Source organism: Vanellus vanellus (assembly GCF_965231255.1).
Source record: "Vanellus vanellus genome assembly, chromosome: 11".
Taxonomy (NCBI): Eukaryota; Metazoa; Chordata; class Aves; order Charadriiformes; family Charadriidae; genus Vanellus; species Vanellus vanellus.
This window is the reverse complement of record NC_138916.1, coordinates 4,197,499-4,221,931: the sequence shown is the minus strand read 5'-3', so window position 1 is coordinate 4,221,931 and position 24,433 is coordinate 4,197,499. Positions and strand designations below refer to the sequence as shown.

The window sequence follows — 24,433 nt, the reverse complement described above, 5'->3', positions numbered from 1 at the left end:
AAGTTCAACCAAGTTGTGTTTCTCTAGTATTTTCAAATAAAGAGAACAAATACGATACAATCAAGCTTCTACTAAACCTTAAATACAGATCTATTTAAGTGAAGCCACTTAAAACTGGTGCTTTCATACTAAAGCTCATGCTTCTAGCACACCAGGACTCCATTTGAACAAATACACTGGAATCTTAAACAGAAAACAAGACATATTTGTAGGGAGGATATACAGAGATTTATTTAATCAGGTTTACTATTTACAGTTGAGATAACTTTCACATACTACTTTGCTACTCTACATGGCTACATTGTTTCCAAACCAATTTAAGATCTACAGTCTAACAGTTCACTCAACACATAAAACCGCTCTTCATAGAAAAATGAAATATTTCATTATAGAACAGTAGTGCATACATTATACTCCTGAAAAGCCAGCTTGGATTTTAAACCACTAATGTTTGAAAGATTTGATCTTTGAAGGTCAAAACTGCAGTCACATGATCCTAAAGTTTTGGTTAGTCTTTTTTTTTTTTTTTTTTTTACAATTTTATATATAAAGTGTACTGGACTTCACTTAAGTGTTTTTAAAAAGTGACACTGGTGAGGGGCAAGATTAAAATATTTTTTCTTCAAATTAAATACAGCTGGCTTCCTTTGTACAACTTTGGCCAAAGAAGTTCCATGTAGTGAAGGTTTAAAAAAAATCCTCTCTCTATATGCAAGATTCAGCCAGTTAATTCTTAGAGGTAATCTACCAAAGTAGGCACACATCCTTTGACTTTCATATCAACCAAATTACACTTAAACTTGCAAATGGTTCTGAAATTAGAAAGTTTACTATTATACTAAAACATTTAGATACATGAATAGCTGGCTAAAACAGTGAAAGTCACCGGTAATAATATGGGTGTGTGTAAAGCTGAATTGTTTTGCCCGTCACCAGTGTACCATACGGCTGTCCTCATCTGTGAAAGGTGCGCTTTGACTAAGCTTAGGGCAAGAAAGCTATTGTAGTAGACCTGGCCCATTCACCTTCCACGTAAGTGAAATAGGATTGAACTGCGTGTTTGTCTTCTCTTCTAGGCATAGGTTCCGCCAGTGATGAGGAGTTCGTAGGCAGGATCCCGACTCCTCCTACATAGTACTATACAGGCACACAACATGCCCAGAAGCTACGGAGAAAAAAAAAAAAAAAGACAAGCTGAGTACAAAGAAGGTACTTCAAGAGATTTAACCTCAGCACAGAAATTGTCAGCATGCTCTGAAAGACTGTAATTGTCCATAAGGAAAATGACAATACATGCACTGTTCTTGAAAAAGCTTCCTTTCCCGCTGCAAAGACTGAGGGCCACAGACTCCAACCTTATTTTCTTGCAAGATTGTCTTGGACATCTTTAACAAAAGTTTTTTTGGTCAGTCACTTGTGTTCTGCCTCAGCAATTCAGATGAAAGAAGTTATAATTTCTTTTTTTATGAAAGGTACAGATTTTCAGATACTGTATCTGGTATGAAAAATCTAAGTGAAATTCAAATGCATTAGCCTCTAATTGCTACGGTGAGAAAGAGCAAAACTTCAGTTTTATTAGCCTACTTCACCCCTGAAATCTCTTTCAAATGCTCAATCTCTGTTAATATGTCATATTAGAAAGCTTAAGTCCAAGGTGAATTATTCACTTTTAGACATTTACTGCTGTTAAAATTCACAGTACCATGACTGTACTGGCAAGTTTGCCAGGATTTTAGGGTATGATCACCCAGTATACATTTCCAAGATCTAAATCAGATGAATGCAATCAGGGATGTAGGACATGACATTTTACAGAAGTTGCATGTTTACTGAAGGCAGAATAAGACTGTACCCACTTAAAAAAAAAAAAAATAATCAGGTGTAGTGTTGTGTTCTAGGCAATAGCTTCTAGTAAAGTAAGAGATTGTACTGATTTGGTCATATGCATAGCAGTTTATTCACAGGTGCAAATATTTCATGATGCTCCTGTCATAGCTCCGGATTATAAAGCATCACCCAGAAGGTGAAGAAGTTTCTAAAAAAGAAAAACCCACCCCAAAACTCACTTTGAGCAGAAAGCAAACAAGAATGAAATGGGTGAGCATACAACCAAGTATAAAGCTTCTTCATTGATACAGCAAAAAAACAGTGAAAGCACAGCACTGGGACAAAAGGAGAATTACTCACTGTTTTTAATACAGTCAGATGCAAACATCGCATGAGTAACAAGTTTTAAAACTAAATGATGGTACATGTAAAGTAGTACCCAAGTCTGCTGAAAGACTGAAGAGAGAGTGTTTTAAAAATCCTAACTCTAAGCAGTGATTAAAAAGAGGCATGATGAAATTCCAGTATAGGCTTTTAATTTCCTGGAAAGGAACGAGCTGTAAAGATTAATAATATTCTTTGTCTAGAGTGCATTATCTGCTTTGGATCTATAGCAGAAACCAGCTCAGGCTCAAAAAAACCAAACATATGGAGAGTAACAGAGTACAGCACTTCAGGCTGTTGGTAAAAACAGCACCTTTCTTCACTTTCCATCAGGACTTGGGTGGTTCCAGTTCACGGACTGACTCCAAATATATCTTATCATAGAATGGTTTGGGACAGAAAGGACCTTTAAAGGTCATCTTGTCCAACCCCCCTGCAATGAGCAGGGACATCTTCAACTAGATCAAGTTCCTCATGTCAGAGCAAGAGAAAAAAAAGTGTTACATGAGAGAATGACTCTTCATGGGCACAGCACTTCTAAGTGAAGAGGTAACATCCACAATTTAAAAAAAAAAAACTTAAGTCAGACTTGTGAGATGGAGAGTTTACGGTGGTTGCCAGTGGCTACAGAACTCTGAAGAAGGCTCACAGCCTGCAAGTACAAAAACTTAATCTTCTTCGCTGTTCAAGGATAAAACAAAGAGCGTGCTGCAGAGGAAAACCTCCTTTAGTCTTTTGCTATAATTCATTCTAGCCATGTATGTCAAATAAATAAAAGCAGTTCCATCACATTTGCAGTTATTCACACAATGATAATCCTGTACAATGACTCAAAACATTAAATTTATACAGTTTTGTGTAAAATCCAAAACAATCAGGTACTATAATAAAACCTCATGTAATCAATATTTGAGTTACTATGTAAAACATTTATATCCTTCAGGACACTACTGAGCATATTCCTAGAATTCACTGTAAACACAGAAGTAACTCCCATATTTGAACTTTCTCTACAGAAATGATTATATCATTTTAGAAAATATGCCAGTTCCTCAAAACCTTTTCTAAGGCATTTGATTCTGTTTCTCTTCAGTTGCTACTTAATATTGTGAATAAAAATATTTTAGAAGTCTGTTGAAGAAAGATGCATGCATCCCCCTCTTCAACTTTCAGAAAAGTTGAGACATCTCCAACAGTCAGAAAGTTTTTTAGTGTTCCCCCCATTTTTTTTTTTTTTAATTTGCCCACTCAAAAAAAAAAGCTCACTGGCTATATGTACATACGCCAAGCTCAGTATCTTGTATGTGATCACTAACTACAAAAGCTATCTTTAAGAACAAACTTTGCAGCTAATCAAGCAGCACCTCTACTGCACTGCCTTTGCTCCCTTCAGTTTGCCTCCTATTTTTTTTAATAGTTTTGTGCTGTCACTGTGGTTGAGACCAGGGAATTATTGCACACCTGAAGATCACCATGGAAACTGACACATGAACATACCAAAAGTTACTTCTATGCAGAAAAGACTTAAGTTTTCCACAAATTCCAAGCCTTGAAAAAATTCCCCTCTTCTCAGTCTTTTCATTCTAAAGAAAGTCTAGATTTGTTGAATGTAAGCTACTAGAGGTAATGAACTTCAGACAGCCTTACTGCATAACGTATGAAATAGTTCAGGGTGGATTCTATTCAGTGAGTATAGGAAAGGTAGTAAAATTCATCAGAATACGAGCAAAACATAATTACTCCTCTCAGTTTACAGGAAATGACTGAGGTTACAGGTCAAGTCAGTAACCTGTGCTGAAGGTTCTGTCTGCTGAAGTTTATGTTCTTATTTCCATTTCAATTAGCCCACAGACTATTTTGCTGAGAATCAGGCTAAATACATAAATTCTTTATTACAAATAAGAGGATATCACAACGTATGTTTTCAGTTTCAGGAAATAAATAATAACATGGTCTGAATACTGTTCAGTACCAGCTTGTCTGAAACTAGTGTCTTTTTAAAACATGCTTTTACAGCCATTTGAACTGTGGAGCAAAGATACAAGAATATGACTTCTGACAGACTTAAGTGTGATTACCACTCCAAATATTACTAGACAGGAATTTCAAGGGTATTCCCAACACCCTGTATTCTACATTTGTCTTTATTCATTTTCTAAATAGGTATCACATAGCTTATTTTAACTTTAAGCAAGAAGATTTCAAAATGCTATACTGCAGCACTAGCAAAGATATTTCTCTGATGTTCTTATTTTCTTGACAAACTCTTTATACAAGACATAGTTTATGCCAATATCTTGATTACTGACAGAGACAAATCAAAGAGCACCCACTGCAGAAGGGATACAACTAACATGCTTGCCTAGAATTGATGAGCCAGGAATAACAGAAGGATGCAAGCAGCCACATTTCCATTGCAGACACGTGTCAAAAATTCTGGTGCAATGCCAGAGAGGATTATAACTGTGCTGCATTTTGGGGCGGACCCATTAATCAACCTGCAAACCCCAAAACTAGGAATAATGCATCCTCTTGGGATACAGCTCACCCAGCATCATAACATACTTTTTTTGGCCTACATAAAAAATCTGCCATAGTAACCATGTTTGTGGTAAATACATTAATTTACATTACAAACATATTTCAGTGTTCAAACAGACTAAATATTGCTTTAACATTTGAAGTTTTAAGAATGGCAATTCTTCCTTCAGAAGACTGAGTACAGATCTCACCAAATTTAAAGTTCCATTGCTGAAGTAATCTGGTTCTGGACAGTTCAACAATATTACCGTATACAGTGTTACCTGAGTAAATCCTTGTAGCATTGAAATAGAAATTTAACCATATTTTCACAAGACTGTTTGCAAATGATTACTTACCTTCAAACATGCAATCCAGCTCAAAAGCTGCTTTTGAAAACAGAAGTGCCTAAACCACCTGACTCAACAGGTATGATGTTTTCTGAATTCAAATGCTATTAAGGGCACAAAAGTAACTTTGAAGTTAGTTTTCAAGTCTCTTGGGATTCAGCATAGGTACAATATTTCTCAGAGACCATAACACTGGCACAGTCCGAATATAATGTGATTAATGTACTAAGCCTGCCAGATTGATGAGCATTCAAAATTCCAATTTTACAGATATGTTTAGAAGACAGGCCTAGTCTTTTTTTTTTTTTAAATCTAAATAAATACTGAGATACACATTAGTCTATTTCCTCAGTTACTTTTTTATGACCAGGGTAGGGTAGCTGTAACAATTAATGTTCATGTGGGAGATATGGTAGGCAGGGTCTCCAGTTTAGAACCTCTTTTTTTTTTTTCCCCTTAAGTGCAGAAACCAAGAAGTCTTCAAGACACAATGCAAAGCTCAGTTGAACAAAAGCAGAATATGCTACCAAAGCCCTTGGTGTATCTCCTGGGTCTTGACATTACCTGTATGCCATGAAGCACAATTAAGCTGATGCACCTCTAAAACGCAAGGAAGTATGAGCTATCTGTTCTAAAGCTGGAAATGAAATATCATGCAAATTCTGCAAGTGTTAATGCCATCAGAGCACATTCATGATACTTAATACTTAGATAATTAGTTTTCAAGTATTTTACATTCTAGTAGATTACTGCATGTAACACTGACTGTTCAGGTACCTTCAAATCTAACAGAATATACATCCACATAGCAGTAGTTGTTAAACTACTGTTGAGAAGTTCTGTGTTGAAGTGTTTAGATCCTTTTGACTTATCTTCATTTATCCCCCAAACCAAGTAGGGACTAAGGCTGTCATCATCCTGTGCATACTTGCAATAACCTGGATGGTAGTTTAGAATTTCATTGGAGAAAAAGTTTACAGCTAAGAATATTCTCTTACCTGAATAGCAGCAAATGCTAGTGCTGCCCAGATGACATACATCATGATCTCTTGAAGCTTCTTTACAACCAGAGCCTCACACCCCTGAAACAAGTAGACTTAGATATCTATCTGCCAACCACATTTAGACATAAACCAAAAAAAACCCCCAAAAGCATCAAACACAGCATATAGATAACCCAAACACTAAAAAAATCATTACTTAGTATATCACAGATGAAAAAAGGAGAGAGAATCCCCCAAGAAACCATGTTTATTTAGTCTTAAAGTAAATACACCTAAGACTTCATGCTCCCACTAAAAAGAATGATAATCATCAAAAGCATGGGGCTACATAAGTTCACACTTCAGCTGTCTTACCTCAGAATAAAGGTCCATTGGACGGGTCAAACTGCCAGTACAATTGCTGAGGGCTGCTTTGCAACAGCTGAGCGGCACGCTGTTATTTTTAGTTTGTTTGAACCAGACAGTATTCTCCCAGTCTGAATAGTTATGGATCCCACAGCAGCGCAACTGAAAAATCATACAGGTAAAGAGCCAATGTGTTTATCAGTCAAGAAGTGGGATGAGACAGCAATTCTAACCACAATACCAGAACACAAGCATATTAAGATTATGTTCCACTGCAGAAAAATACATACGTACTAAATATTTGAATCCAAACAGATTCATAGATAGCCAATTACACAAAATGCATCTCCCCATCAATGATGTCATAATTCTACCAATTTTAACTGACTTAAGCTATTTATTGACTGATCAACTGTTTCCTAGATTTGTCAGAATGGAGGAAGATAAGCTACACAAGTAGCAGAGGAACACAGCATCTGTGTTTTAAGGACAGAAATAACCAAAAAGTTCCCATGTGTCTCACAGTCTCACCTGCCTCTGTACATAGTCAATAGCACGACTGGCTGCATCAGGATTTGTCCCATTGTACCCATTGTATACTTTCTGAATGCTGTGATCAACTTCATCCTCCACCTGTGAAGCATTAGGAAAGTATCTGCGTTAGCACACCAACAGAAGCAGTAGAGGTCTAGGTAAAATAATTTCACTTCTAGTTATAGCAATTCAGGAAAACAACGTAACTCCCCATCATCTGCCAGAGTCAGCACACTTTGGTGGTACAGCTTCTTAAAATTCTAACGACTTTTACAAAAGTGTTCCTAGCTTGCACCTAATGGACAAGAAAAAAACAAGCAGCTATCTTCTGTAAGATTTTAGACAAAGTAGCTTTGCAAAAAAAGGAAATAGCTTTTATTATGACACTGTGGCAGACATTCCATGAAGTAAAGGACTCTCCATAAGAGCACGCATCCACCTTTCTACTTCCTACTCCTCCTTCAAAATTCCAAACAAAAACCAGTATAACCATCTGGGCCAACTCGTTCCTTTTGGGACCATAAGAATATGAGCAAGTCATGCCACCTGCTCTTCCCATTCCTACTGAAGCACAGGTAAATTCTCAAAGATGAGGTCTTCTGGCCCTCTGTTCAGTCCCAGTCTCCCCACACTTCCTGAGAAATGCTGATGGCAGTACATTGTACATAGCAACAGCTACTGCAATAGCTCCTAATGCTACTGCAGATAAGTCAAGCTGCTAACGATGTCATCACATATATGTGTTAGAAATGGATGCCACTCAAGAATCATCACTTGTCCCCCAGAAAGGCATCTTATAATGCCTATTTTGGAGGAAATCTTACTAGAACCTTTTAAGTAACATGTTTCATTGTAAACTGTTACTTAAATGCACAGAAAGTTTAGTGTAGCTAAACACTTATACAACAGTAAAATTAGCCCTGATTTGATCTTTTTCCTATCACATTCAAACAGAATTATGTGCAAGGAATGTAACTTTAGGGCTGAGCATTAACTAAGCATGCATATTCTTTAGATTTGCAAGTTACAGTAGCAAGGTCTTGCCAACATATCATTCCCTTAAATGCTTTAAGTGAAGGATTTTCTGCAGCAATAGCACAAGCTTCATTCCCGCCCCTCCCTTCCCCCAAGAATTCTGGTTCTGTTTGCAAGTAAATCTATATCAAGACAGATATGATTAAAAGTCAATTTAGCCTGCACAGGCAACTCATTTCAGACTAGCTTAAAAATCAATTGTTTGATGATTTAACTAATGTGATTTACAACTCCGATTCATACAACAAAACAGCTGTTCAATTTGTCATATAGGTTTGTAAATCATTTATTTCAGTGCTTGCTTGTATATCATTTGGCTTATCATTCAATTAGGGCAAAATTATACCTGAAAGCCATGCAAATTACATACAATACAAACAGAATTCACTAGCTCTAGTTAACTGGCAGGTTTATGAAAAATGAAGAGAGTGAACTACTCCACCCAGGGGAAAAAAAGCCAGTAAGTCCTCAAACAACTGACAGCCTGTTTAATCCTTACTGCCAATTACAGAAAGCCTTACTTTTACTGATAGGGTCTAATGCTACAAGATTCTGCAGCAGGTCAGTCTATCACAATATAACCTAAGCATGCTTCACGTTGTTCTGAAGGAGTCCAAATTGGATCCACACACACAGGTTTAAAGAGGTATGTTGGAAAATTAAGCAATTTTAGGATCAGTCATTGTATCTTAAGCGGCATTGTGCCCTTTTTCTTGAGACATTATACTCAGTCTCACTTGGTACCAACAGTTTTGATGAACAACTGCCATGACTTCAATTTTTCCTTTTATTTGTGAAGCTGTTTGGAAGTTTGTACAGTTAACACTGAAGTAATTCTAGCATGATTCAGGTGCCTTTTAAAAAAAAAAAAACCACAAACACAAACCCCCACACATACTACAGATCTATACACATCATATCAGAAACAAAGCAAAATTAGCAAAGCACAGAGCTGCCTTATTTATCCTGGCAAAAATAATCAATCTAAGCAGATTTCACCTCCCAATTCACTGGTAATAAATTTAAGTTATTACTGACACTCCTGTTGCACTTGAAAACAGTAGTTTAACATGGTAAGTACTGTAGGGTAGTAGAAAATTGACATTTTTACTAACAAAACCTGTCTGTCTTTTCTAAGGATTTAAGATTTAGTTTTCAAACACCAACTCTCACAAATGGCTTAACATAACACCAAGCTGCCACCAAAAAGAGACTACCTTCCCTCTTTCCCCAAGCTCTGACCCTGCATTACCTACAACTGTGAAACTGTATGGTAGCAAGACAAAAATAAGAGGCAACAGGAATATGCAGCTGGGACCAATCCAATGTAAGTATAATTTCAGACAGGCTACAGAAGATCCACACATCTGCTTTTATCTGCTCTGAATGCTGTTAATTGGAAAAGAGTAAGCCACTTTAAGACTGGAACACAGAATAAAATGACCACATCTTAGTACAGATCAGATTCCACAGTAATTCCTGAATAACTATACTGTAATGCACTATGCCTCTCCAAGTATTGAAGCAGAAGGCAATCATTCAAGTTAACACGTAAGAACTCAACATTTCCCATTCTCCACTAATGGTACTGCTCTCCTCAGTTGTTTCTAAGGACTACTTCCACTACAAACTTCCGAGTCCCAAATGGTCTTCTCAGTGCACTGCCAAAACACCAGAAATCAAATGTAGACCATGAGAAAAAAAATATATCTTTAATTTAAGCATCACCAATAGAGCATTTCTGTTGTAGCAACCTATTGTGTTATCAAATCAGATTTATAACGTGTGGTTCAAGGTCCTCTTGTTAGCTGCTTATTCAAGGCAGCCTTCCTTTGTAAACCAAGCAAGAACTCTATAGACTTTTACTTAATGGTTGTCTCATCATTTCTGCAAGGATAGCAGGAGAGAATACTGAACTAGTATGACCCGGGCCGTTTATATAAACACAGAAGGCCAAAAAAGGTAGATGGTGTTATAGTTCAGCTTGCTATTAAGACATCACTGGAGTGTCCTATAATGCAATCATACTACACACAGCTAAAAATCATAGAATGGTTTAGGTTGGAAACCATGCCTTTTCTACTAATATTTTTGGCACAATTTAGATGTAGACATAACAAAAGTCAGTGAAACTGTGCAAGTTAGAGGTATCACAGTGTAACTTGAAAAAAAGAAATCTCTAATACCATGTGGTATATTTCTGCCACATATTATGCTGGTAGAAACACAATTCCCTGGTCCTGTTTCTTAACATCCATTAAACAGTGGGAGAAGTAATAATTTATTTAGCTGTAACCCTTGTCAACAACCTGTATAAAGCTAGACAGTATACATTAACACTTTCAATCTATTTGATTTTATTATTATGCAGTGTTAGTTTGTATACCAAAACACAAGACAACATTTAAGTTCCTGCATATCAAAACAACACACCCTATGTTCAAATATTGTGTAACCTAAACCATTCACAAAGTTAAAGCATAAATAAATTAGGAGAACATCTGGAAAATACAAAGGTACCAATTACCACAACTCCCCTCTACTGTTCCAACTGTTAGTGATGTATTCCAGCTAGTTTTTTGCCTCTGAGAAAGCTTTCTGCTTTGCTTTGAAGAATACTGATGTTCTAAATTTTAAGATATCGATGTATCAAATTAACCCACTTAGAGATTTGGTTTTATTCCCTTAAATACCCATTAACAGTTCTACAGAATCAAATACAGTAAAGACTACATCTCTTTATTTTGGTCACAGTTCACAACAAAACATTTACTGAAATTGAGAATTTACTACCTTTGCTCTGTAGATGTATCCAAGAACCACAACCACAACTTCAGTGACAAAAACCAAGAGCAGGATGATCACAAACTGTAAAATACAATCAAAAGAGTTTGTGCAAGTAGTTTTAGCCATTTACTTTCCAAAATTCTCCATATAGATTTTGCTATTTAAAGTAATTTTTCAGGTAAGGTTTTGATTTAACAGATAACTTAAAGCAGGCAATTAAGTTGACCAAACGACTTCAGAATTAACTTCATTCAAGAAACTAGTGTTCATGGCTTCCCCAAGCAATAAGAAGCTGCCCAGCCAGACAAGTGCTGATCATTAGGACTGAAAACACCGTACTGGAGTGCTTTAATCAAGTGTTTCTTCCAATCTTCTGTTAGATAAATAGGTATGTCACATCAAAGAAGCTACCCAGTTTGTAACTAAGAGTGGTAGATAGACTAAGGGAACATTTCTTCAGATTAAGCCCTGTAAGAACCATCAGAGACAGCAGGCTATGCCATTTGTCTTGGTATATTTAAGAGCCCTTTTAAAAGAAACTGTTAAAGTCTACATAGTATCAAAAAAAATCCAAACTGCTTCACCCCTGTGGGGACAGTTTAATAATGGCCTCTCTTCTCTCCTACCTAATTCTCAAGACGAAATTCCAGTTAAAATGCTTGGAAACACATGATGTAAAATACTGCAGACAAAGTGTTCAGATTATGCCACAAAGAAAAACATTTAGGCATTGTTAACAACCCTCCCTTAAACTTGAAGCAAGATACTTAAAACAGAAGGCGTCTGGCTCACCTTTCTCTCTGTCCAATTTCAGCTTTTCAACCAGAACAGATAAAAGCAACATTTAAAAACTGTTATGACTTAATGACATGGTTTTAATTCTTTTTTTAATGAGACCAGAGTTCTAAAAAAGGTAAAGCTGAGGAGCCTTCTGCTGCCAGAACTGGCTAATTTAATACCATTATTCAGAACAGAAAATGGAAATAAAGTGTTCTTAACAAAATAAGGGGAAAACATTTAAGGCCATAAAATAAGATTAGAACAAACATAGAATTATTTTAGAAGTCTACTAAAAGGGAAGGCAGCCAAATAGTACAACAGGCACACACCATCATATAAAAGCACCGAAACTTACTGTAGCAAGTCCACAACGACTTTCTCGAATTGTGGCACAGCACCCGATAAGTCCAATAATGAAAAGAAGTGTTCCCACAGCTATGATAATGACTGCTGGAATTAGTGTGTAGACATCTTCAAAGAAGTGATCATAGTCATCATATGTGATGAACACATAGGCTCCCACGTAGCACAGTATGCCCGCTGCTGCCTACAATAGACACAATAGTGTGATAAGTTTCCTTGAACACCAAACCCTCCTTTCAGCAAAGCTACTTTGCAACAATTATTTTATCAAACACCATAAAGTAGTCTTCCTCAGAAATTACAATTATTTTTAATTTAGACATCTTCACTAGGTTATAGCATACGTTTATTAGGAACGTCTCAAATGAAGGCTAGGCCGTAGTTTTCAAACTACATTTAATGTAGGCAGATTTACTTTTCTCTACACTATGGAAATCTTCTGAGGCATTGTCCTGGTTTGAGGTAAAACAGAACCAATTTTGTTCAGTAACTTTGCTTCTTGGCCGGGCCTCTAACTACTGAAATTAACAGCATATTGTGCAGACAATGTTCACTCTCTCAGAGTGATAAGACCTATGTTCATAGCTGATGCCCAGGCATGGTATGCAGAGAGGCTCTTGCTTATACTTATTGCTATAACAGCCAAGGCCAACCAAATTTGGTATTTGCCCCATTGGAGGGTCGGAAGTGGAAAAGCATAGTGGGGTCCCACCTGCAGGGAGAAGCGGACAGGACAGGTGACCCAAAATTGACCAACAGAGTATTCCCATCTGCCTCATGCTCAGTATAAAAACTGAGGATCAAAGGGTCAGCCTCTCTTTCTTCAATGGCTGACGTCTGGGGAGGACTCTGTTTGTCTGCCTTTGATCCCGATCCTGAATGCAGATCCGGAATCCAGTTCCCGTCCATCACTAAGTCAAGCCTGGGACTGCCCCAGTGCCAGCCGGTGTAGTGATTGTCATCTTGGGAGCTTGATACGGTTTTGTATATATTTCTTTTTATTTCATTATTAATATTTCATTAAAGTAGTTTAGTTCCTTCTAAACTCATAAGTATCTCTTTCCCTCCTCTGCCTCTCTCTTTGAAGAGGGGTAGAGGGGAGCATCTGTCGGTCCCATCTGGGGTCCCTCAGGTCCCCAGTAGCTGATTTGGCCTAAACCATGACAGGCACGTAGTCAAGAAATGAGGATAACCATGCTATAAACACCAAAATCTTTCTCCCTGTTCCCAAATACTTCCCTCCCATGGATTCCAGCCTATCCAAGCAGCCGGTTACTTGCTATTCAACAGTTTTTCAGAACAATTATGCAGTTCTTTTAGCTGCCATTATTTATCTACTACTTACTCTTCCATTTTTCTGATTACTACCTCTGATTTAATGTTAGGCCAGAATAAACACATTGCTAACTTTATCCTGTGCAAGGGAAAGATGAACTGCTAGAAACAACAGCCTTCCTAAAGTGGTCACAGCACTAGAAAATCTGATTCTAACCAACAAAGCACATGGGAACAAATTTAAAACATCTATTATTAAAAGACAAAACCCTATGACTACAGACACATAACACAACTTTAAAACGTTCTCAGAAGGATCATTATACAAAATGGTATTTATTAAACAAACAGAAAGTCACTTAAAGTTACTGCAAATAAGACCTGTAGGATGGATCTGCCACTATACAGAATTAACACTAAGACAAAGCACTTACATCAATCTGATACAACCTTACCTACCTTACAGTTACACACACACATCAATACCTTCATTAATTCTAAGCTGAGCAAACCTAGTGAAGGACAGACAGCTGTTGCTTGAGGAGCCAGCTAATATTTATTTCACAATAAAAGGGCCTTGTCAATTTTTGCTTGATGGACTTTTTGCAATCATGGACAATGTAATTTGAATATTTGACACACTCTTCTGGTGTCCCAGTACAAGGCTAAGCTAAAGCAATCCACTCAGAAGATGCAACGACTGAGCTATGATCTGGGGAATTTCATTTTGTTGTAAAGGGTAGTGTCCCCATTACAATCAATCCATACCCTGGACACAAGAGTTCACTCAACCAGAATATTATACACTTCAGCTCTCATCTGAAGAACACTGCAGACTGCCTCCAGCCCTCCTTTCCCACTCAGTGGCCTTGTAACTACCCCTATGCCTGCACTGTGAAGATGAATGTGGATAGACACACATATAGCTAGTTCCAGTAGCTATAATACTACAGGACTAGGTCATGCTATTGTAGAATCAAAGAATCAATTAATAATTCAGGCCAGGCAGGACCTCAGGAGATCACTTAGTCCAATTTCCTGCTCAAAGCAGGGTCAACAATGGATTCAGACCAGATTGCTCAAGGCTTTGTCTAAAGTCTTGAAAATCTAAGGCTGGAGATTCCACAGCCTCCCTGGGCAACCTGTTCAGTGTGGCACAGAACAAGACAAGCCAGAAGACCACTGGTACCTGGTATTTCAGCACTGTCTGCTACTAGGTACTGCAATATTACTGCAGCTACTGCCTATAAAACCATACTTTATAAACATGACTAGAATAATGCTTTATGTATGGAATATCCCCTGCAGCGCTTTGTTACAGAAACATTATGTCAAAAGAAAAGGTATTAAGAGCCAGCTCAAAAGTCAGTTCTGCATGGATTTGAGCAATACATTTCAACTCTGGTTCACTTTCTGCAGTGAAGGTAAGCGTGTGCTCCACAGGAATCTTAAAAGCATCCAGGAGGCTCACATTCATCCAATAAAAGGTACTGTGTAGACACAACTGTACCGAAACTGAAAATTCAGGAACAGTCAAAGACCAATAGCCAGACATCTTCTCCAGACGAGAAAATATGAAGTGAACAACCTATTACAAAATCACTCCTTCACACAAAAGATGTTGAAATGCTAATCCAACTTTACAAATCCTGGCATGTTAGGTACAACATGGCAAAATGCAGACATACAATTTCTGTACACAAAGCAAAGATTCAAAGTAGTGTCACTGAACAATGGAATTACATTAACTGTTGCCTAGCAATGAAGCATGTGAATGACAGGACAGTGATGTAATCTCCCATTTCAAGAACTAAAATGCTTGTTAGAAATATGGTATATTGCAAGGTGGCAGATGACAAAGGCATTGTCTCTACTTGATGAAGTGACCATACCCTTAAAAATTACTGTCTCTTCCTCAGAATCACTTCAACAAGTAATCGGGGTGGGGGGTGGGGGTGGGGAGTCTTGAAAGCAAAGATGTCTGCTGGAGCTTTCACTCTATGAAGATTAAAACTCCCTTCCTGTGTATCACAGGTAAATACTATTTTTTAACAGGTACAATACCTAGTCTATTACAGAACAATGAAAATGGCAACACTACACACCTAGTCTACAGGATACCAAGTTTCAAATGCCTTCCCTTTTCCTTTCACATCACAGCCACAGGATGCTTAGTGTTTTCTTCAGTTTGCTCTACACCAGGAAGGGGGGAGGTCTCTAAATCAGCATTTTGGGAAACTGCTTTTGAAGCAAACCTTTTTGCTCACCTGATGGTTTTCACTTACTACTTTCTGGTTTGCATCACTGAAACAGCCTTAGGAGTGCATAACAGGACTCACTTTGGCTGAAACTAAACCAGAAGATGACTGCATTTACTGTGCTAACTGCTAATAGGTGCTCAGTTGATGGTACCAGACTAGCCTGAGGTCTGTCCTCCCTCCCCACAACTCAGTAGTTTCAACATCCCATCCTCAGCACAGTTGGGTTTTGTTCCACCTCCATAGTACCATGTTATATGTTAATGTAAATAAAGCATAAATACTGTGACAAGAGATAAAGACAAAGACCTAATTTCACCTATACAAAGTCTGCAATCTACACTGATCAGTGCTGCACCACTTATTATTTTAACATTTATTATCTGAACATCTATTATCTGTTACAGCCCAAGAATAAAGTTGAACTTGTGCTTTTAAAAACAAAACAAAACCCCAAACAGTACCATGCACTTAAATAATTTGCCTCTCAAAAAGGTAATCATCTAGAGAAACTGAAATCTGTATCACAAGCAGAGACACAAGGATAATTAAAAAATACCCATAAAACCCAAATCTCACTTATTATCGTGCAGCGTAAACAGTAAATCTGCAGATGTCCAAACTCATCCAAGTCAGAGACATTTGAAAAAAAAGCTACCACATTTACAATCATGCATTTCCTATCATTAAATGGAAGCCAAAGATATGAACAGTGCACAGTTCAAATAAGTCTTTGATAAACAGGGCTTGAAGGAAGAATTCTTGAACTTAATCTGTTCAAGACTCTGAATAGAGATGGCAGCAGGTCCTGAAGCTGTGCCAGGTCACATGCATGCTCTGGGAAGACGACTGGTTATTCAGCGTTTACACATCCTTGTAGAGTTCTCTGCGTCTAACTTGTAGAACTAAACCTGAAGTGGCATACTCTTATTTTAGGATGAATTAACCTTTAAAAAGGCTAACAAAACAAGTACAGTCAATAAACTGTTGCAAAAAGGCTTGAACAATTAGACATCCTCTTCATCAGAGGAAGTTTTAAAAATACACAGACCTCTTATAGTTCAGAAAAAGCTTGATATTATTGCTTTGGCATGGGCATCTAAGGAGTTAAAGCTGCACAATTATGCAAAGAACTGAAGGGAAAACTGGAAGATCTAATGACACAATGATAAACATCACTCAAAACATTACAGAATAGCCTATTTAAAATTTGGGGTTCTTAGAGCAAGTAAACTTTTGCCCCCATCTTTGGGCTGGCCTCTTAAGCCCATGCCTATTTCACAAAGTCAGCTTTCACCTTTCACACGTGCTGAGGCATACAAGGCTACTCACTGTCTAGGCGCACCTTGAAACAGTTTCAGGTTTGGTTTTTTGGGTGGGTTGTTTTGTTTGTTTGTTTTTTTCCTAAGTAGTCTGTAAACACACACCAAGAACTGGTTTCATATTTTCAGTAACACTCACACACTGGAGCAGTTTGCAAGCTAAAATTTTGGCTAGCTAAGATGACGACTGGTAATAAGATATTTAAATTATTTGTTCTGTTGATCATTTATTTATCAACCGTGGATACCACTGCTCCATTTACACACTAATGCTTCCTTATACTACCCTACTAATGTTGCTCCCAAACAGATCTGATGAAAACTTATCCAAGGACTTTATATTTTATTTTTTTTTTAACGAAGCATTGTCATTCATGTTACTTTTGCCGTTTACCTTGCCGATGAATTTTCTTCACTTTGGGACCACAAGAAAACCCACAAAAAATAGGTTTTAAAATTTTTTTTGTACTTTTTCAATTAACTAGGCCAAAGAATAGTATTTTTCCCTTTAGAAGCTGCATTTTGTTTACTGTTTTAAAAACACATACGCTCTGAACAAGAAAATGAAGGTAGCAGCAAAGTATTATATGTTAGCAGAAAACACAACTGATGTCCAACTAGGTAAGAGGACTATTTCACCTTTTTGGTAAGGACACCTACTTATAAATTCCTACCACTGCCAACTTTACCATGATTGGTGAATTTTGATAGCAATACAGATACCATTCTAAACCCAATTATTGGTCATTCCACTACTAAAACATCTTTCAAGACTGGGATTGTGAAATATACCTATGGTATATTAAAATAGACCATCTGCATCATCTTTAACAAAAAGCAGCAAAAAAAAAAAAAAAAAAGTAAGAAAACCACTTCTGCAGTAACAGTCCCTCACCTTTTCTGCCTGGATCCTGCCCTAGGACCATGTTCACAACCTGTGTGCTGCCTTCCTTATGTCAAACTGCAGTGTATCTTTGCTCTCACTGCCTTTCTAGTCTGATGCAAATGTGGCGTCCTCCCCCCCCCCAAAAAAAACCCAAAACAAAACATCACCAAACCCTTACACTTCAGGAGAGATTTTTGAGGGCCTACAGTTACATCGGTTCCGTTCTTTGTAACAGTTACTTTTTTCCATGCATAACAAAACCTGAACATTTCCTAGCCATAAGCAGGGATACTGGTATTGTGGTTTGCCACCCATTTTTTGGGCTTCTTAGAACAGTATCTTAAAAAGTGTTTTTCACACTACTTCACCATTGTTTGACTTGTATTTCTCTGACATTTGCAGTTTTCTCCAACACTAGAGTATTCATAGCCTGATTACTGACAGAGAGTTTTCCTGATCTGCTTGAGTTTTTCTTCTAGCTTTCTGTCCTTCAAACTCTAGTTCCTCAGTTTTAACTTCAAAGGCCCTATAGGATATCTCTGCTGTTTATTTCTCTTACATTCTTTTCAGCACTTTGTTACTCAGTATTCCCCTCTCCACTCCCCTCTGAAACAAATACACACTCATACTTGACATTGTTTTCTCTACTTGTTTACATTGGTGCCCATCCACTTTAGAACCCAATGGTTTCCTGACACTCTTCTATTTTGTTTTCATCAATAATAATTTAACTGGAACACTGAGCTATAACTTTCTTATAAAATCTTTTGGGAGAAGAAAAGTAGAAGTTACATTCAACTTGGTAACATAGAAATATTTTACATGGCTTTGTTTTATAAGCCTTTAAAATTCAAGTAAGTCAGACTGCTTTGTCTATACTAGCCAAATTCAATTCTGTAATGCAATGCATAAAAATCTCAAATTCAAATGCTTTTGCAGATAAAGCAAAAGGCTGAGCTAGGCTGCACTTGCATTTGGCATTACATATTTTAAGCATCACTAATTGCAAGAGGCAGTGCACCACCACACTGAGGTTTGGGTTTTTTTTTTTTTTTTTTTTTTTTTTTTAAACAGAAGAGATGTTAACAATATAGCCATTCTTTTACATCTATTTAGTCATCAGGTTTGTAACTTGACCTGGTGCCTCACTGTCTCCAGATTTCTTGCCTCACACAAGAACAATGATGATTGCTCCGTGCCGTGAAGTTTATCCAGGTGAAGTGATATTTCAAATTCCATGTACTACTCAGAGATACCACATTTAGCTTTGCAAGTTGTTTTTGTTTCTGTTCGGTATTAGTCCTCTCTACATTTAAGCACAAGATCAGATGCAAAAAAAAAATCCTGAAACATCTCAGGCAAAGACTTGAAACTTACTCTGTAAAGAAACATAAATGACACTACCACGTTACCTAAAAGCAAATCAAAACCTTACAAAAAAATCAGGGCCTGGCCCATGGTTGCTACCTGAAAGTTTATGTCCAAGTACTGTAAGAAAAATAACTCAGAAAGAGCATGACAGTTCCTGAGTTTTAAAACCTATTTTTTGATAAAAAATTAATTTCTTTAATGCACAGGATTCCAAACTGTTACAGTCCTGCAAATAACACTCACTTCACTCCCATTGCAGCAAAAGCACAAAACATTCAACCTTGACATCCAGAACTGACTGTCCTTCAAAACAAAAAAAAAAAAAAAAAAAAGTTCAGGCAAGTAATCCCTGAAAGGTAGCCTTGGGGACCATCTGTCAATTACAGTCTTTCATCACCAAAAAACTCTCAAGAAGTTTCTTCATTACTCAAGCTTTGAAAGTCCAGATTAGAAACAATTCTCAGGCTTCCAATTAAAAGGAAAAATTACTTGGCTTATTCCTACGTGTAAGGGGAAGCAAGCTCTACTTTTTCTTTCTACTGCTAAATTTCAATTAATTTTCCCATTGCTGCATTTTCTTTCTTCTTTTCTATCAGAAACCCAAAACACACTATGTTCACATTGATAGCTGCAGCTCCTTTTAAGGATAGTACAGACAGTTCCTCTAAGACAATACTATGTAATTTGTAATACTATGATTACTGTACTGTGGTGAGCATACCTAAGTTGTAAAGTGAGCACAGAATTGTAGAAAGCATTCTTGCTGTACAGAACTGGAGCCTTTGAAATTTCTCTAAACAATTATCCCAAACAATGTTTTATAATATCTTAGTCAAATGGACTGAAAAATTAATGATTTCAAGTTAGTTAAATAATTGCAAGAGCAACTTAAAAAGTCAGTTTGCAACTACCGAGTTGAAAGTATCACAGAAACAGAGTTCATTTCTTTCTGCAAGGAGCAGGACGTAGAGATGAAGAAAAACAACCTCAAAGCAAGCATAAGGTATTAGGTGCTGTTTTAGCAGAGCAGGCTGTCTAAGCACATATATTCTTTGGGAATATAAAATAGACATACTCCCTTTCCTGAAGCAAGACTACAAGTGTCTCTGAATATTTTATCCATCTATCCTGTATCCAAAAAATAAGCTTGAAAACATTTCCCTAGCATGTTTGTCTTCATCTCATTTCTTCAAACTACTTTTGACTGAATTATGCAAGTCACCCGATGAAGCCTTAAATTAAGAGTTCACAAAATAAAGACATTTGACAGTACTGTTTAGATATTTGTTCCAGATAAATTTATTTCTTCCTCTTTCAAATCAATGCAGACTTGCACTTTAACAAAAGTTTTTTTTTTTTAAAAAAAGAAAACATGCTATTCTCAAATACTGTATGTTCATCTTTTCAACATTTCATCATCAAGATATCAAAAAATATTTCTGATTATCAACTACTGTTTTAACTTTTTTTTTTTTAAGACTACAGTTTAATGTTTTCCTGTCACACCAGTCATTCTAATCTTTCCCCAATGAAAATAAACACCACACTACGTCCTAAATCCTCAGACAGACCGATCAATGTTGGGATCCCCACTCCACCAAAAATATTTCTGAGACCATACGTAGTAGAAGTTTCACTTTTTTATTTCTAAGACGTATTGTCTTTTACATCGCAATTACTTCCTATGCATTGCTTTTCCTTAAAGAAAAGGACTCAGTACTATCTAACCAGAAAAGAAGTCACTAGTTAACCAAAATAGATCTTATGCAAAGTTAAGACAAGATAAAGATCAACTGAAGGACTGCTTTTCCTTTGCCGTTCATCATATCTACTCCAAAACTAATTCATAACAACAAAACACTAAGAAACATATTAATCTGATCTTATTCCTCTGATCTTTCTAAGGGAAAATTTTAACTGATGCTTCTCATCAATGCATTTCTTTGTAAAGTACCTTTGAGTTTAAGCAGTCTCTGTCAAATTATCCAAAACTCAAATAGGTGTTTCATACAAGATCAATATCCTGCTGCTCTTGATGGGTACTACTCATGGCGATGTCTTCCTGCAGTACTTTGTTTTTAAGCCAATATGTGGGTCTACAGTAGATGTACTTGATGCTGCACACCCCTGCAAATAGAATTCGGCTAAACTCTCCAAGTACAACACCAAAAAAACTTGGAATGGTGCATAAAGCCCATCCAGCTTTCAGTATGGCAAACTAGCACCTGTCCTGTTGTGAGAGGAAGATCATTTCCACAGCTCATTTTCTAAAAAAAAAAAAAAAAAATAATAAAAAAATATCCTGTAGTAATTATTAACATGTAGAAAAGTACAGTTAATGTAAGAATTTAACAGGATGCAAAAAGAGTTTTCACAAGGCTATACAGAAACAAGATGATTTTTTAATAGTGTCAATTAGAAAATTTAGTAAGTAGCACAAGACTTTCCAGAAGGAGATGAACTTGTACAATCACTGGCAAACTGAGTGGAGTTTGGGTTATTAAAGTCAGCAGTCACAGATTATGAATGAGTAGGTATGGCTATGACCTGTCAGCAAGCCTGATCTGCCTTTTCAGAAGTTTGTTTTTGTTTTTGTTTTTTTTTTGTTTGTTTGTTTTTGTTTTTTTTGTTTGTTTTTTGTTTGTTTGTTTGTTTTTTATAAAATTTCTTTCAAATTACATCGTAGACTACAGAGTATAACAAAAACATCTCTGCTTTTTCTTCAGCGGTGGAAGTGATAGTTTTCTTGAACACCTTGCATTCACAAGACAGCTACCAAAGCACTCTGGACATTTACATTCTCTAACAAATAAATGAAATAAAACCCATGGGCGGGGGGGGGGGAGGGTGTCTATTATCAAGTTTCAGTGAAAATCCGGATGATCTAATTATCAAAATTAGAACTACATTGATTTTTTTAATTCTCTCTTTTAGAAAGCCTGCCTCATTCTACATGCAGCTGATGAGCAGTAAGGCTGTTCCAACAAAAGCAACCCAGTTGCCTATCTGCCAAAAAGCTATCAACACAAGTTGAGTTCTTAGGCTGGAAACAGTTTTACAGAATACAAGATTGGTGATGTTTTAATTTGACATGAAGTACATCCTATCTAAATACAACCCATCCATTTTAAATTAAGTCAAGGTTGTCTCAAAAAAAGTCATTAAAACTTGTAAAGCGCTAGATTCAGTATCACACAAAACTTTGCATCCACGACTGTTTAAGATGAATAGTTGCAAATCTCAACATAGAATTAAATTACTAAGTGCAGCAAATAACATACAATACCTTTCAAATACATAAAATATAAGAACTATCACTAAGCTTTTGGGGTGGGGGAAAAAGCACCTACAGAATTTATGCTCATTTATTTGAAATTCAGAGACTAATTCAAAACAGAGCCTAATTTATATCAGCAACTAAAGAAAAATCTACCTCAAGATGCCACCAAAAACGCAACTCACAACAACTACACATCCAGTCAAGAACTTTAAGTATGACGTAGCAGCTATCAAATAGCTTTTTTTAATGCCGTTTGCAACAAAAAGCCACGCCCAAAAAAGCAGATTCCAAACAAACGGCTGTACTAAAAGACAGATGTAATTACCTCATCCTTCAAAGATAAAGAAGGAAGCCTATACACCTCAGTCAAAATTAGACTCCTAATACACACCACTTAGAGTCAAATATGCCTCACATTTACTGCTCATCTCTCTGAACAGCTGTACACACAAATGCTGGTGAGACTGCACAGATATGCCTTTTCCATGCCCGTGATCCATTCTTAGGCCTCCATGAGAGGCATACTTTTGTAAAAATTTAGACAAGAACATTTATCCTGTAACACATGTTAGCTTTCATACGGCTTTCAAAATTAAATTATGTACCTATATATAGTTACATATTTATGTTCTAATATCTCGTTACCCACTCTTACTTTTTTAAAGCTGAAATCTTTGAACAGCTGAAACAACAGATCTTATGTTCCTGGAGCTGTGATTAGAGGATGAGAAATGCAGTAGCTAAATGCAGAAGAAAAGGAATTCTTAGAATCTACAAAATATTCTTTAATTTGATTTCATTTATTTAGGGTTACAATGTTCTGACAGGCCAATTATTACAATGAGTGTAACGCCAAGCTACAGCCTGTATGTCCATCCTGAGAAAGGTCACTTACAGCAACCTACTGTTCCACCAACCCAAATAAGCTTTTGTCTTACTGTCAGCTTCACTCTAATTATGGCAGGTTTAAACACTGCACAATTACTATGATACAACTGTGGTTTACTGGAAGAAGTGAAACACAAGCTTTGCTTTTGAACTATTAAGTTTTTTTATATATCTCTCTCTCTCCTAATTTTGTGTTAAAAGTACGAGGAAGAAAACGGTGCTCCATACTTAACGCTAAGCATTTGGGACAGATGCCCTTAAAATAGGAGGCCAAAAACTAGATAGCCATAACAGCTCTACAAAAATTAAACTGGCAGAGACCTGAAAACCTCAATAATGCAACTCAAGCTGTATTCAATTACACAAGCCTCTCTACCTCTAGATCTCTAATGCTCGTTAAACCTCTATTGCCAGGCTACTGAGGCAACAGCTTCAGCTTCATCCAGCGCCGAACTTTGAGGGGGGGGTGGACTGGGAGGGGGAGAAGGGACTGCACCCACCGTTAAAACACGGGTCCCCGCGAAGCCGCACACGACGCCTGTTAAACATAAAGCGTTTAAATACAAAATGAACCGGCGAAGGGGCGAGAGGGAGGAGCTCCCAGCTGCTGCCGTACGTGAGCGAGGACCGGAGCGCGGTGAGGCGGACCGGGCCGGGCCCGCAGAGCCCTCAGGGCCGGACCTCGCGCCACAGCCCGCCCGGGCCCTGTCCTCAGCGCACGGCTGAGGCAAAAAGGCAGCCCCGCGCCCGGAGACCCTGACACTCCCCAGCCCGCCCCCGGACTCACCCAGAAGATAAGGTTAAGGAAGACCAGGACGGTTTTGGAGGAGGTGATGCCGCACTGCCCCATCGCGCCTGCCGCCCCTCAGCCTCCGGCCGCCCGGCTCCGCTCCGCTCCGCTCTGCTCCGCTCCGCCGCCGGCCCCACCCCACGTGACCCAGACGAACGGAGGCGGCGGCGCCGGGAGCCTAAGATGGCGGCCCTTGGCGTCACGTGGCGGGAGGGGGGCGGAGGAACCTAAGATGGCGAACCGCTCCCCCTTAAAGGGACCGCCGCGTGGCCCGCGCGTGCGGTGCTGAGGGGCGGCTGCGAAGGCGCGCGCGCTGGGAGGAGGGAGGGGGGCTTTCCTTCTTCCCTCAGGTGAGGGGCGCGGTTGGCAGGCCGCCATGACAGCTTGCCCCGGAGCGGTCAGCACACCTCCTGTCCTCAGAGGTGCCCCGTACC

At 37.9% G+C, this 24,433-nt stretch overlaps 1 protein-coding gene across 1 annotated transcript; it reads right to left on the bottom strand.

The window, feature by feature from the left end:
* Positions 1-502: 502 nt before the first annotated feature.
* On the bottom strand, positions 503-24,177 carry TSPAN3 (tetraspanin 3). The gene is made up of 7 exons (XM_082488789.1): positions 23,997-24,177; positions 11,922-12,113; positions 10,793-10,867; positions 6,962-7,063; positions 6,440-6,592; positions 6,080-6,163; positions 503-1,165 (listed from the first exon to the last, which is right to left on the bottom strand). The coding sequence occupies exons 1-7, from the start codon at positions 24,057-24,059 to the stop codon at positions 1,073-1,075; spliced, it is 762 nt and encodes a 253-aa protein (XP_082344915.1). The 5' UTR covers positions 24,060-24,177; the 3' UTR covers positions 503-1,072.
* Positions 24,178-24,433: the final 256 nt, after the last annotated feature.

Coding starts and splice junctions, on each gene's coding strand:
- TSPAN3 (XM_082488789.1), bottom strand. CDS start 24,059: ATGGGGCAGTGCGGCATCACCTCCTCCAAAACCGTCCTGGTCTTCCTT. Junction 12,114..23,996: donor TCCTTAACCTTATCTTCTGG/GTGAGTCCGGGG, acceptor TGTCTATTGTAG/GCAGCAGCGGGCATACTGTG. Junction 1,166..6,079: donor TAGCATTTGCTGCTATTCAG/GTAAGAGAATAT, acceptor TTTTCTCCGTAG/CTTCTGGGCATGTTGTGTGC.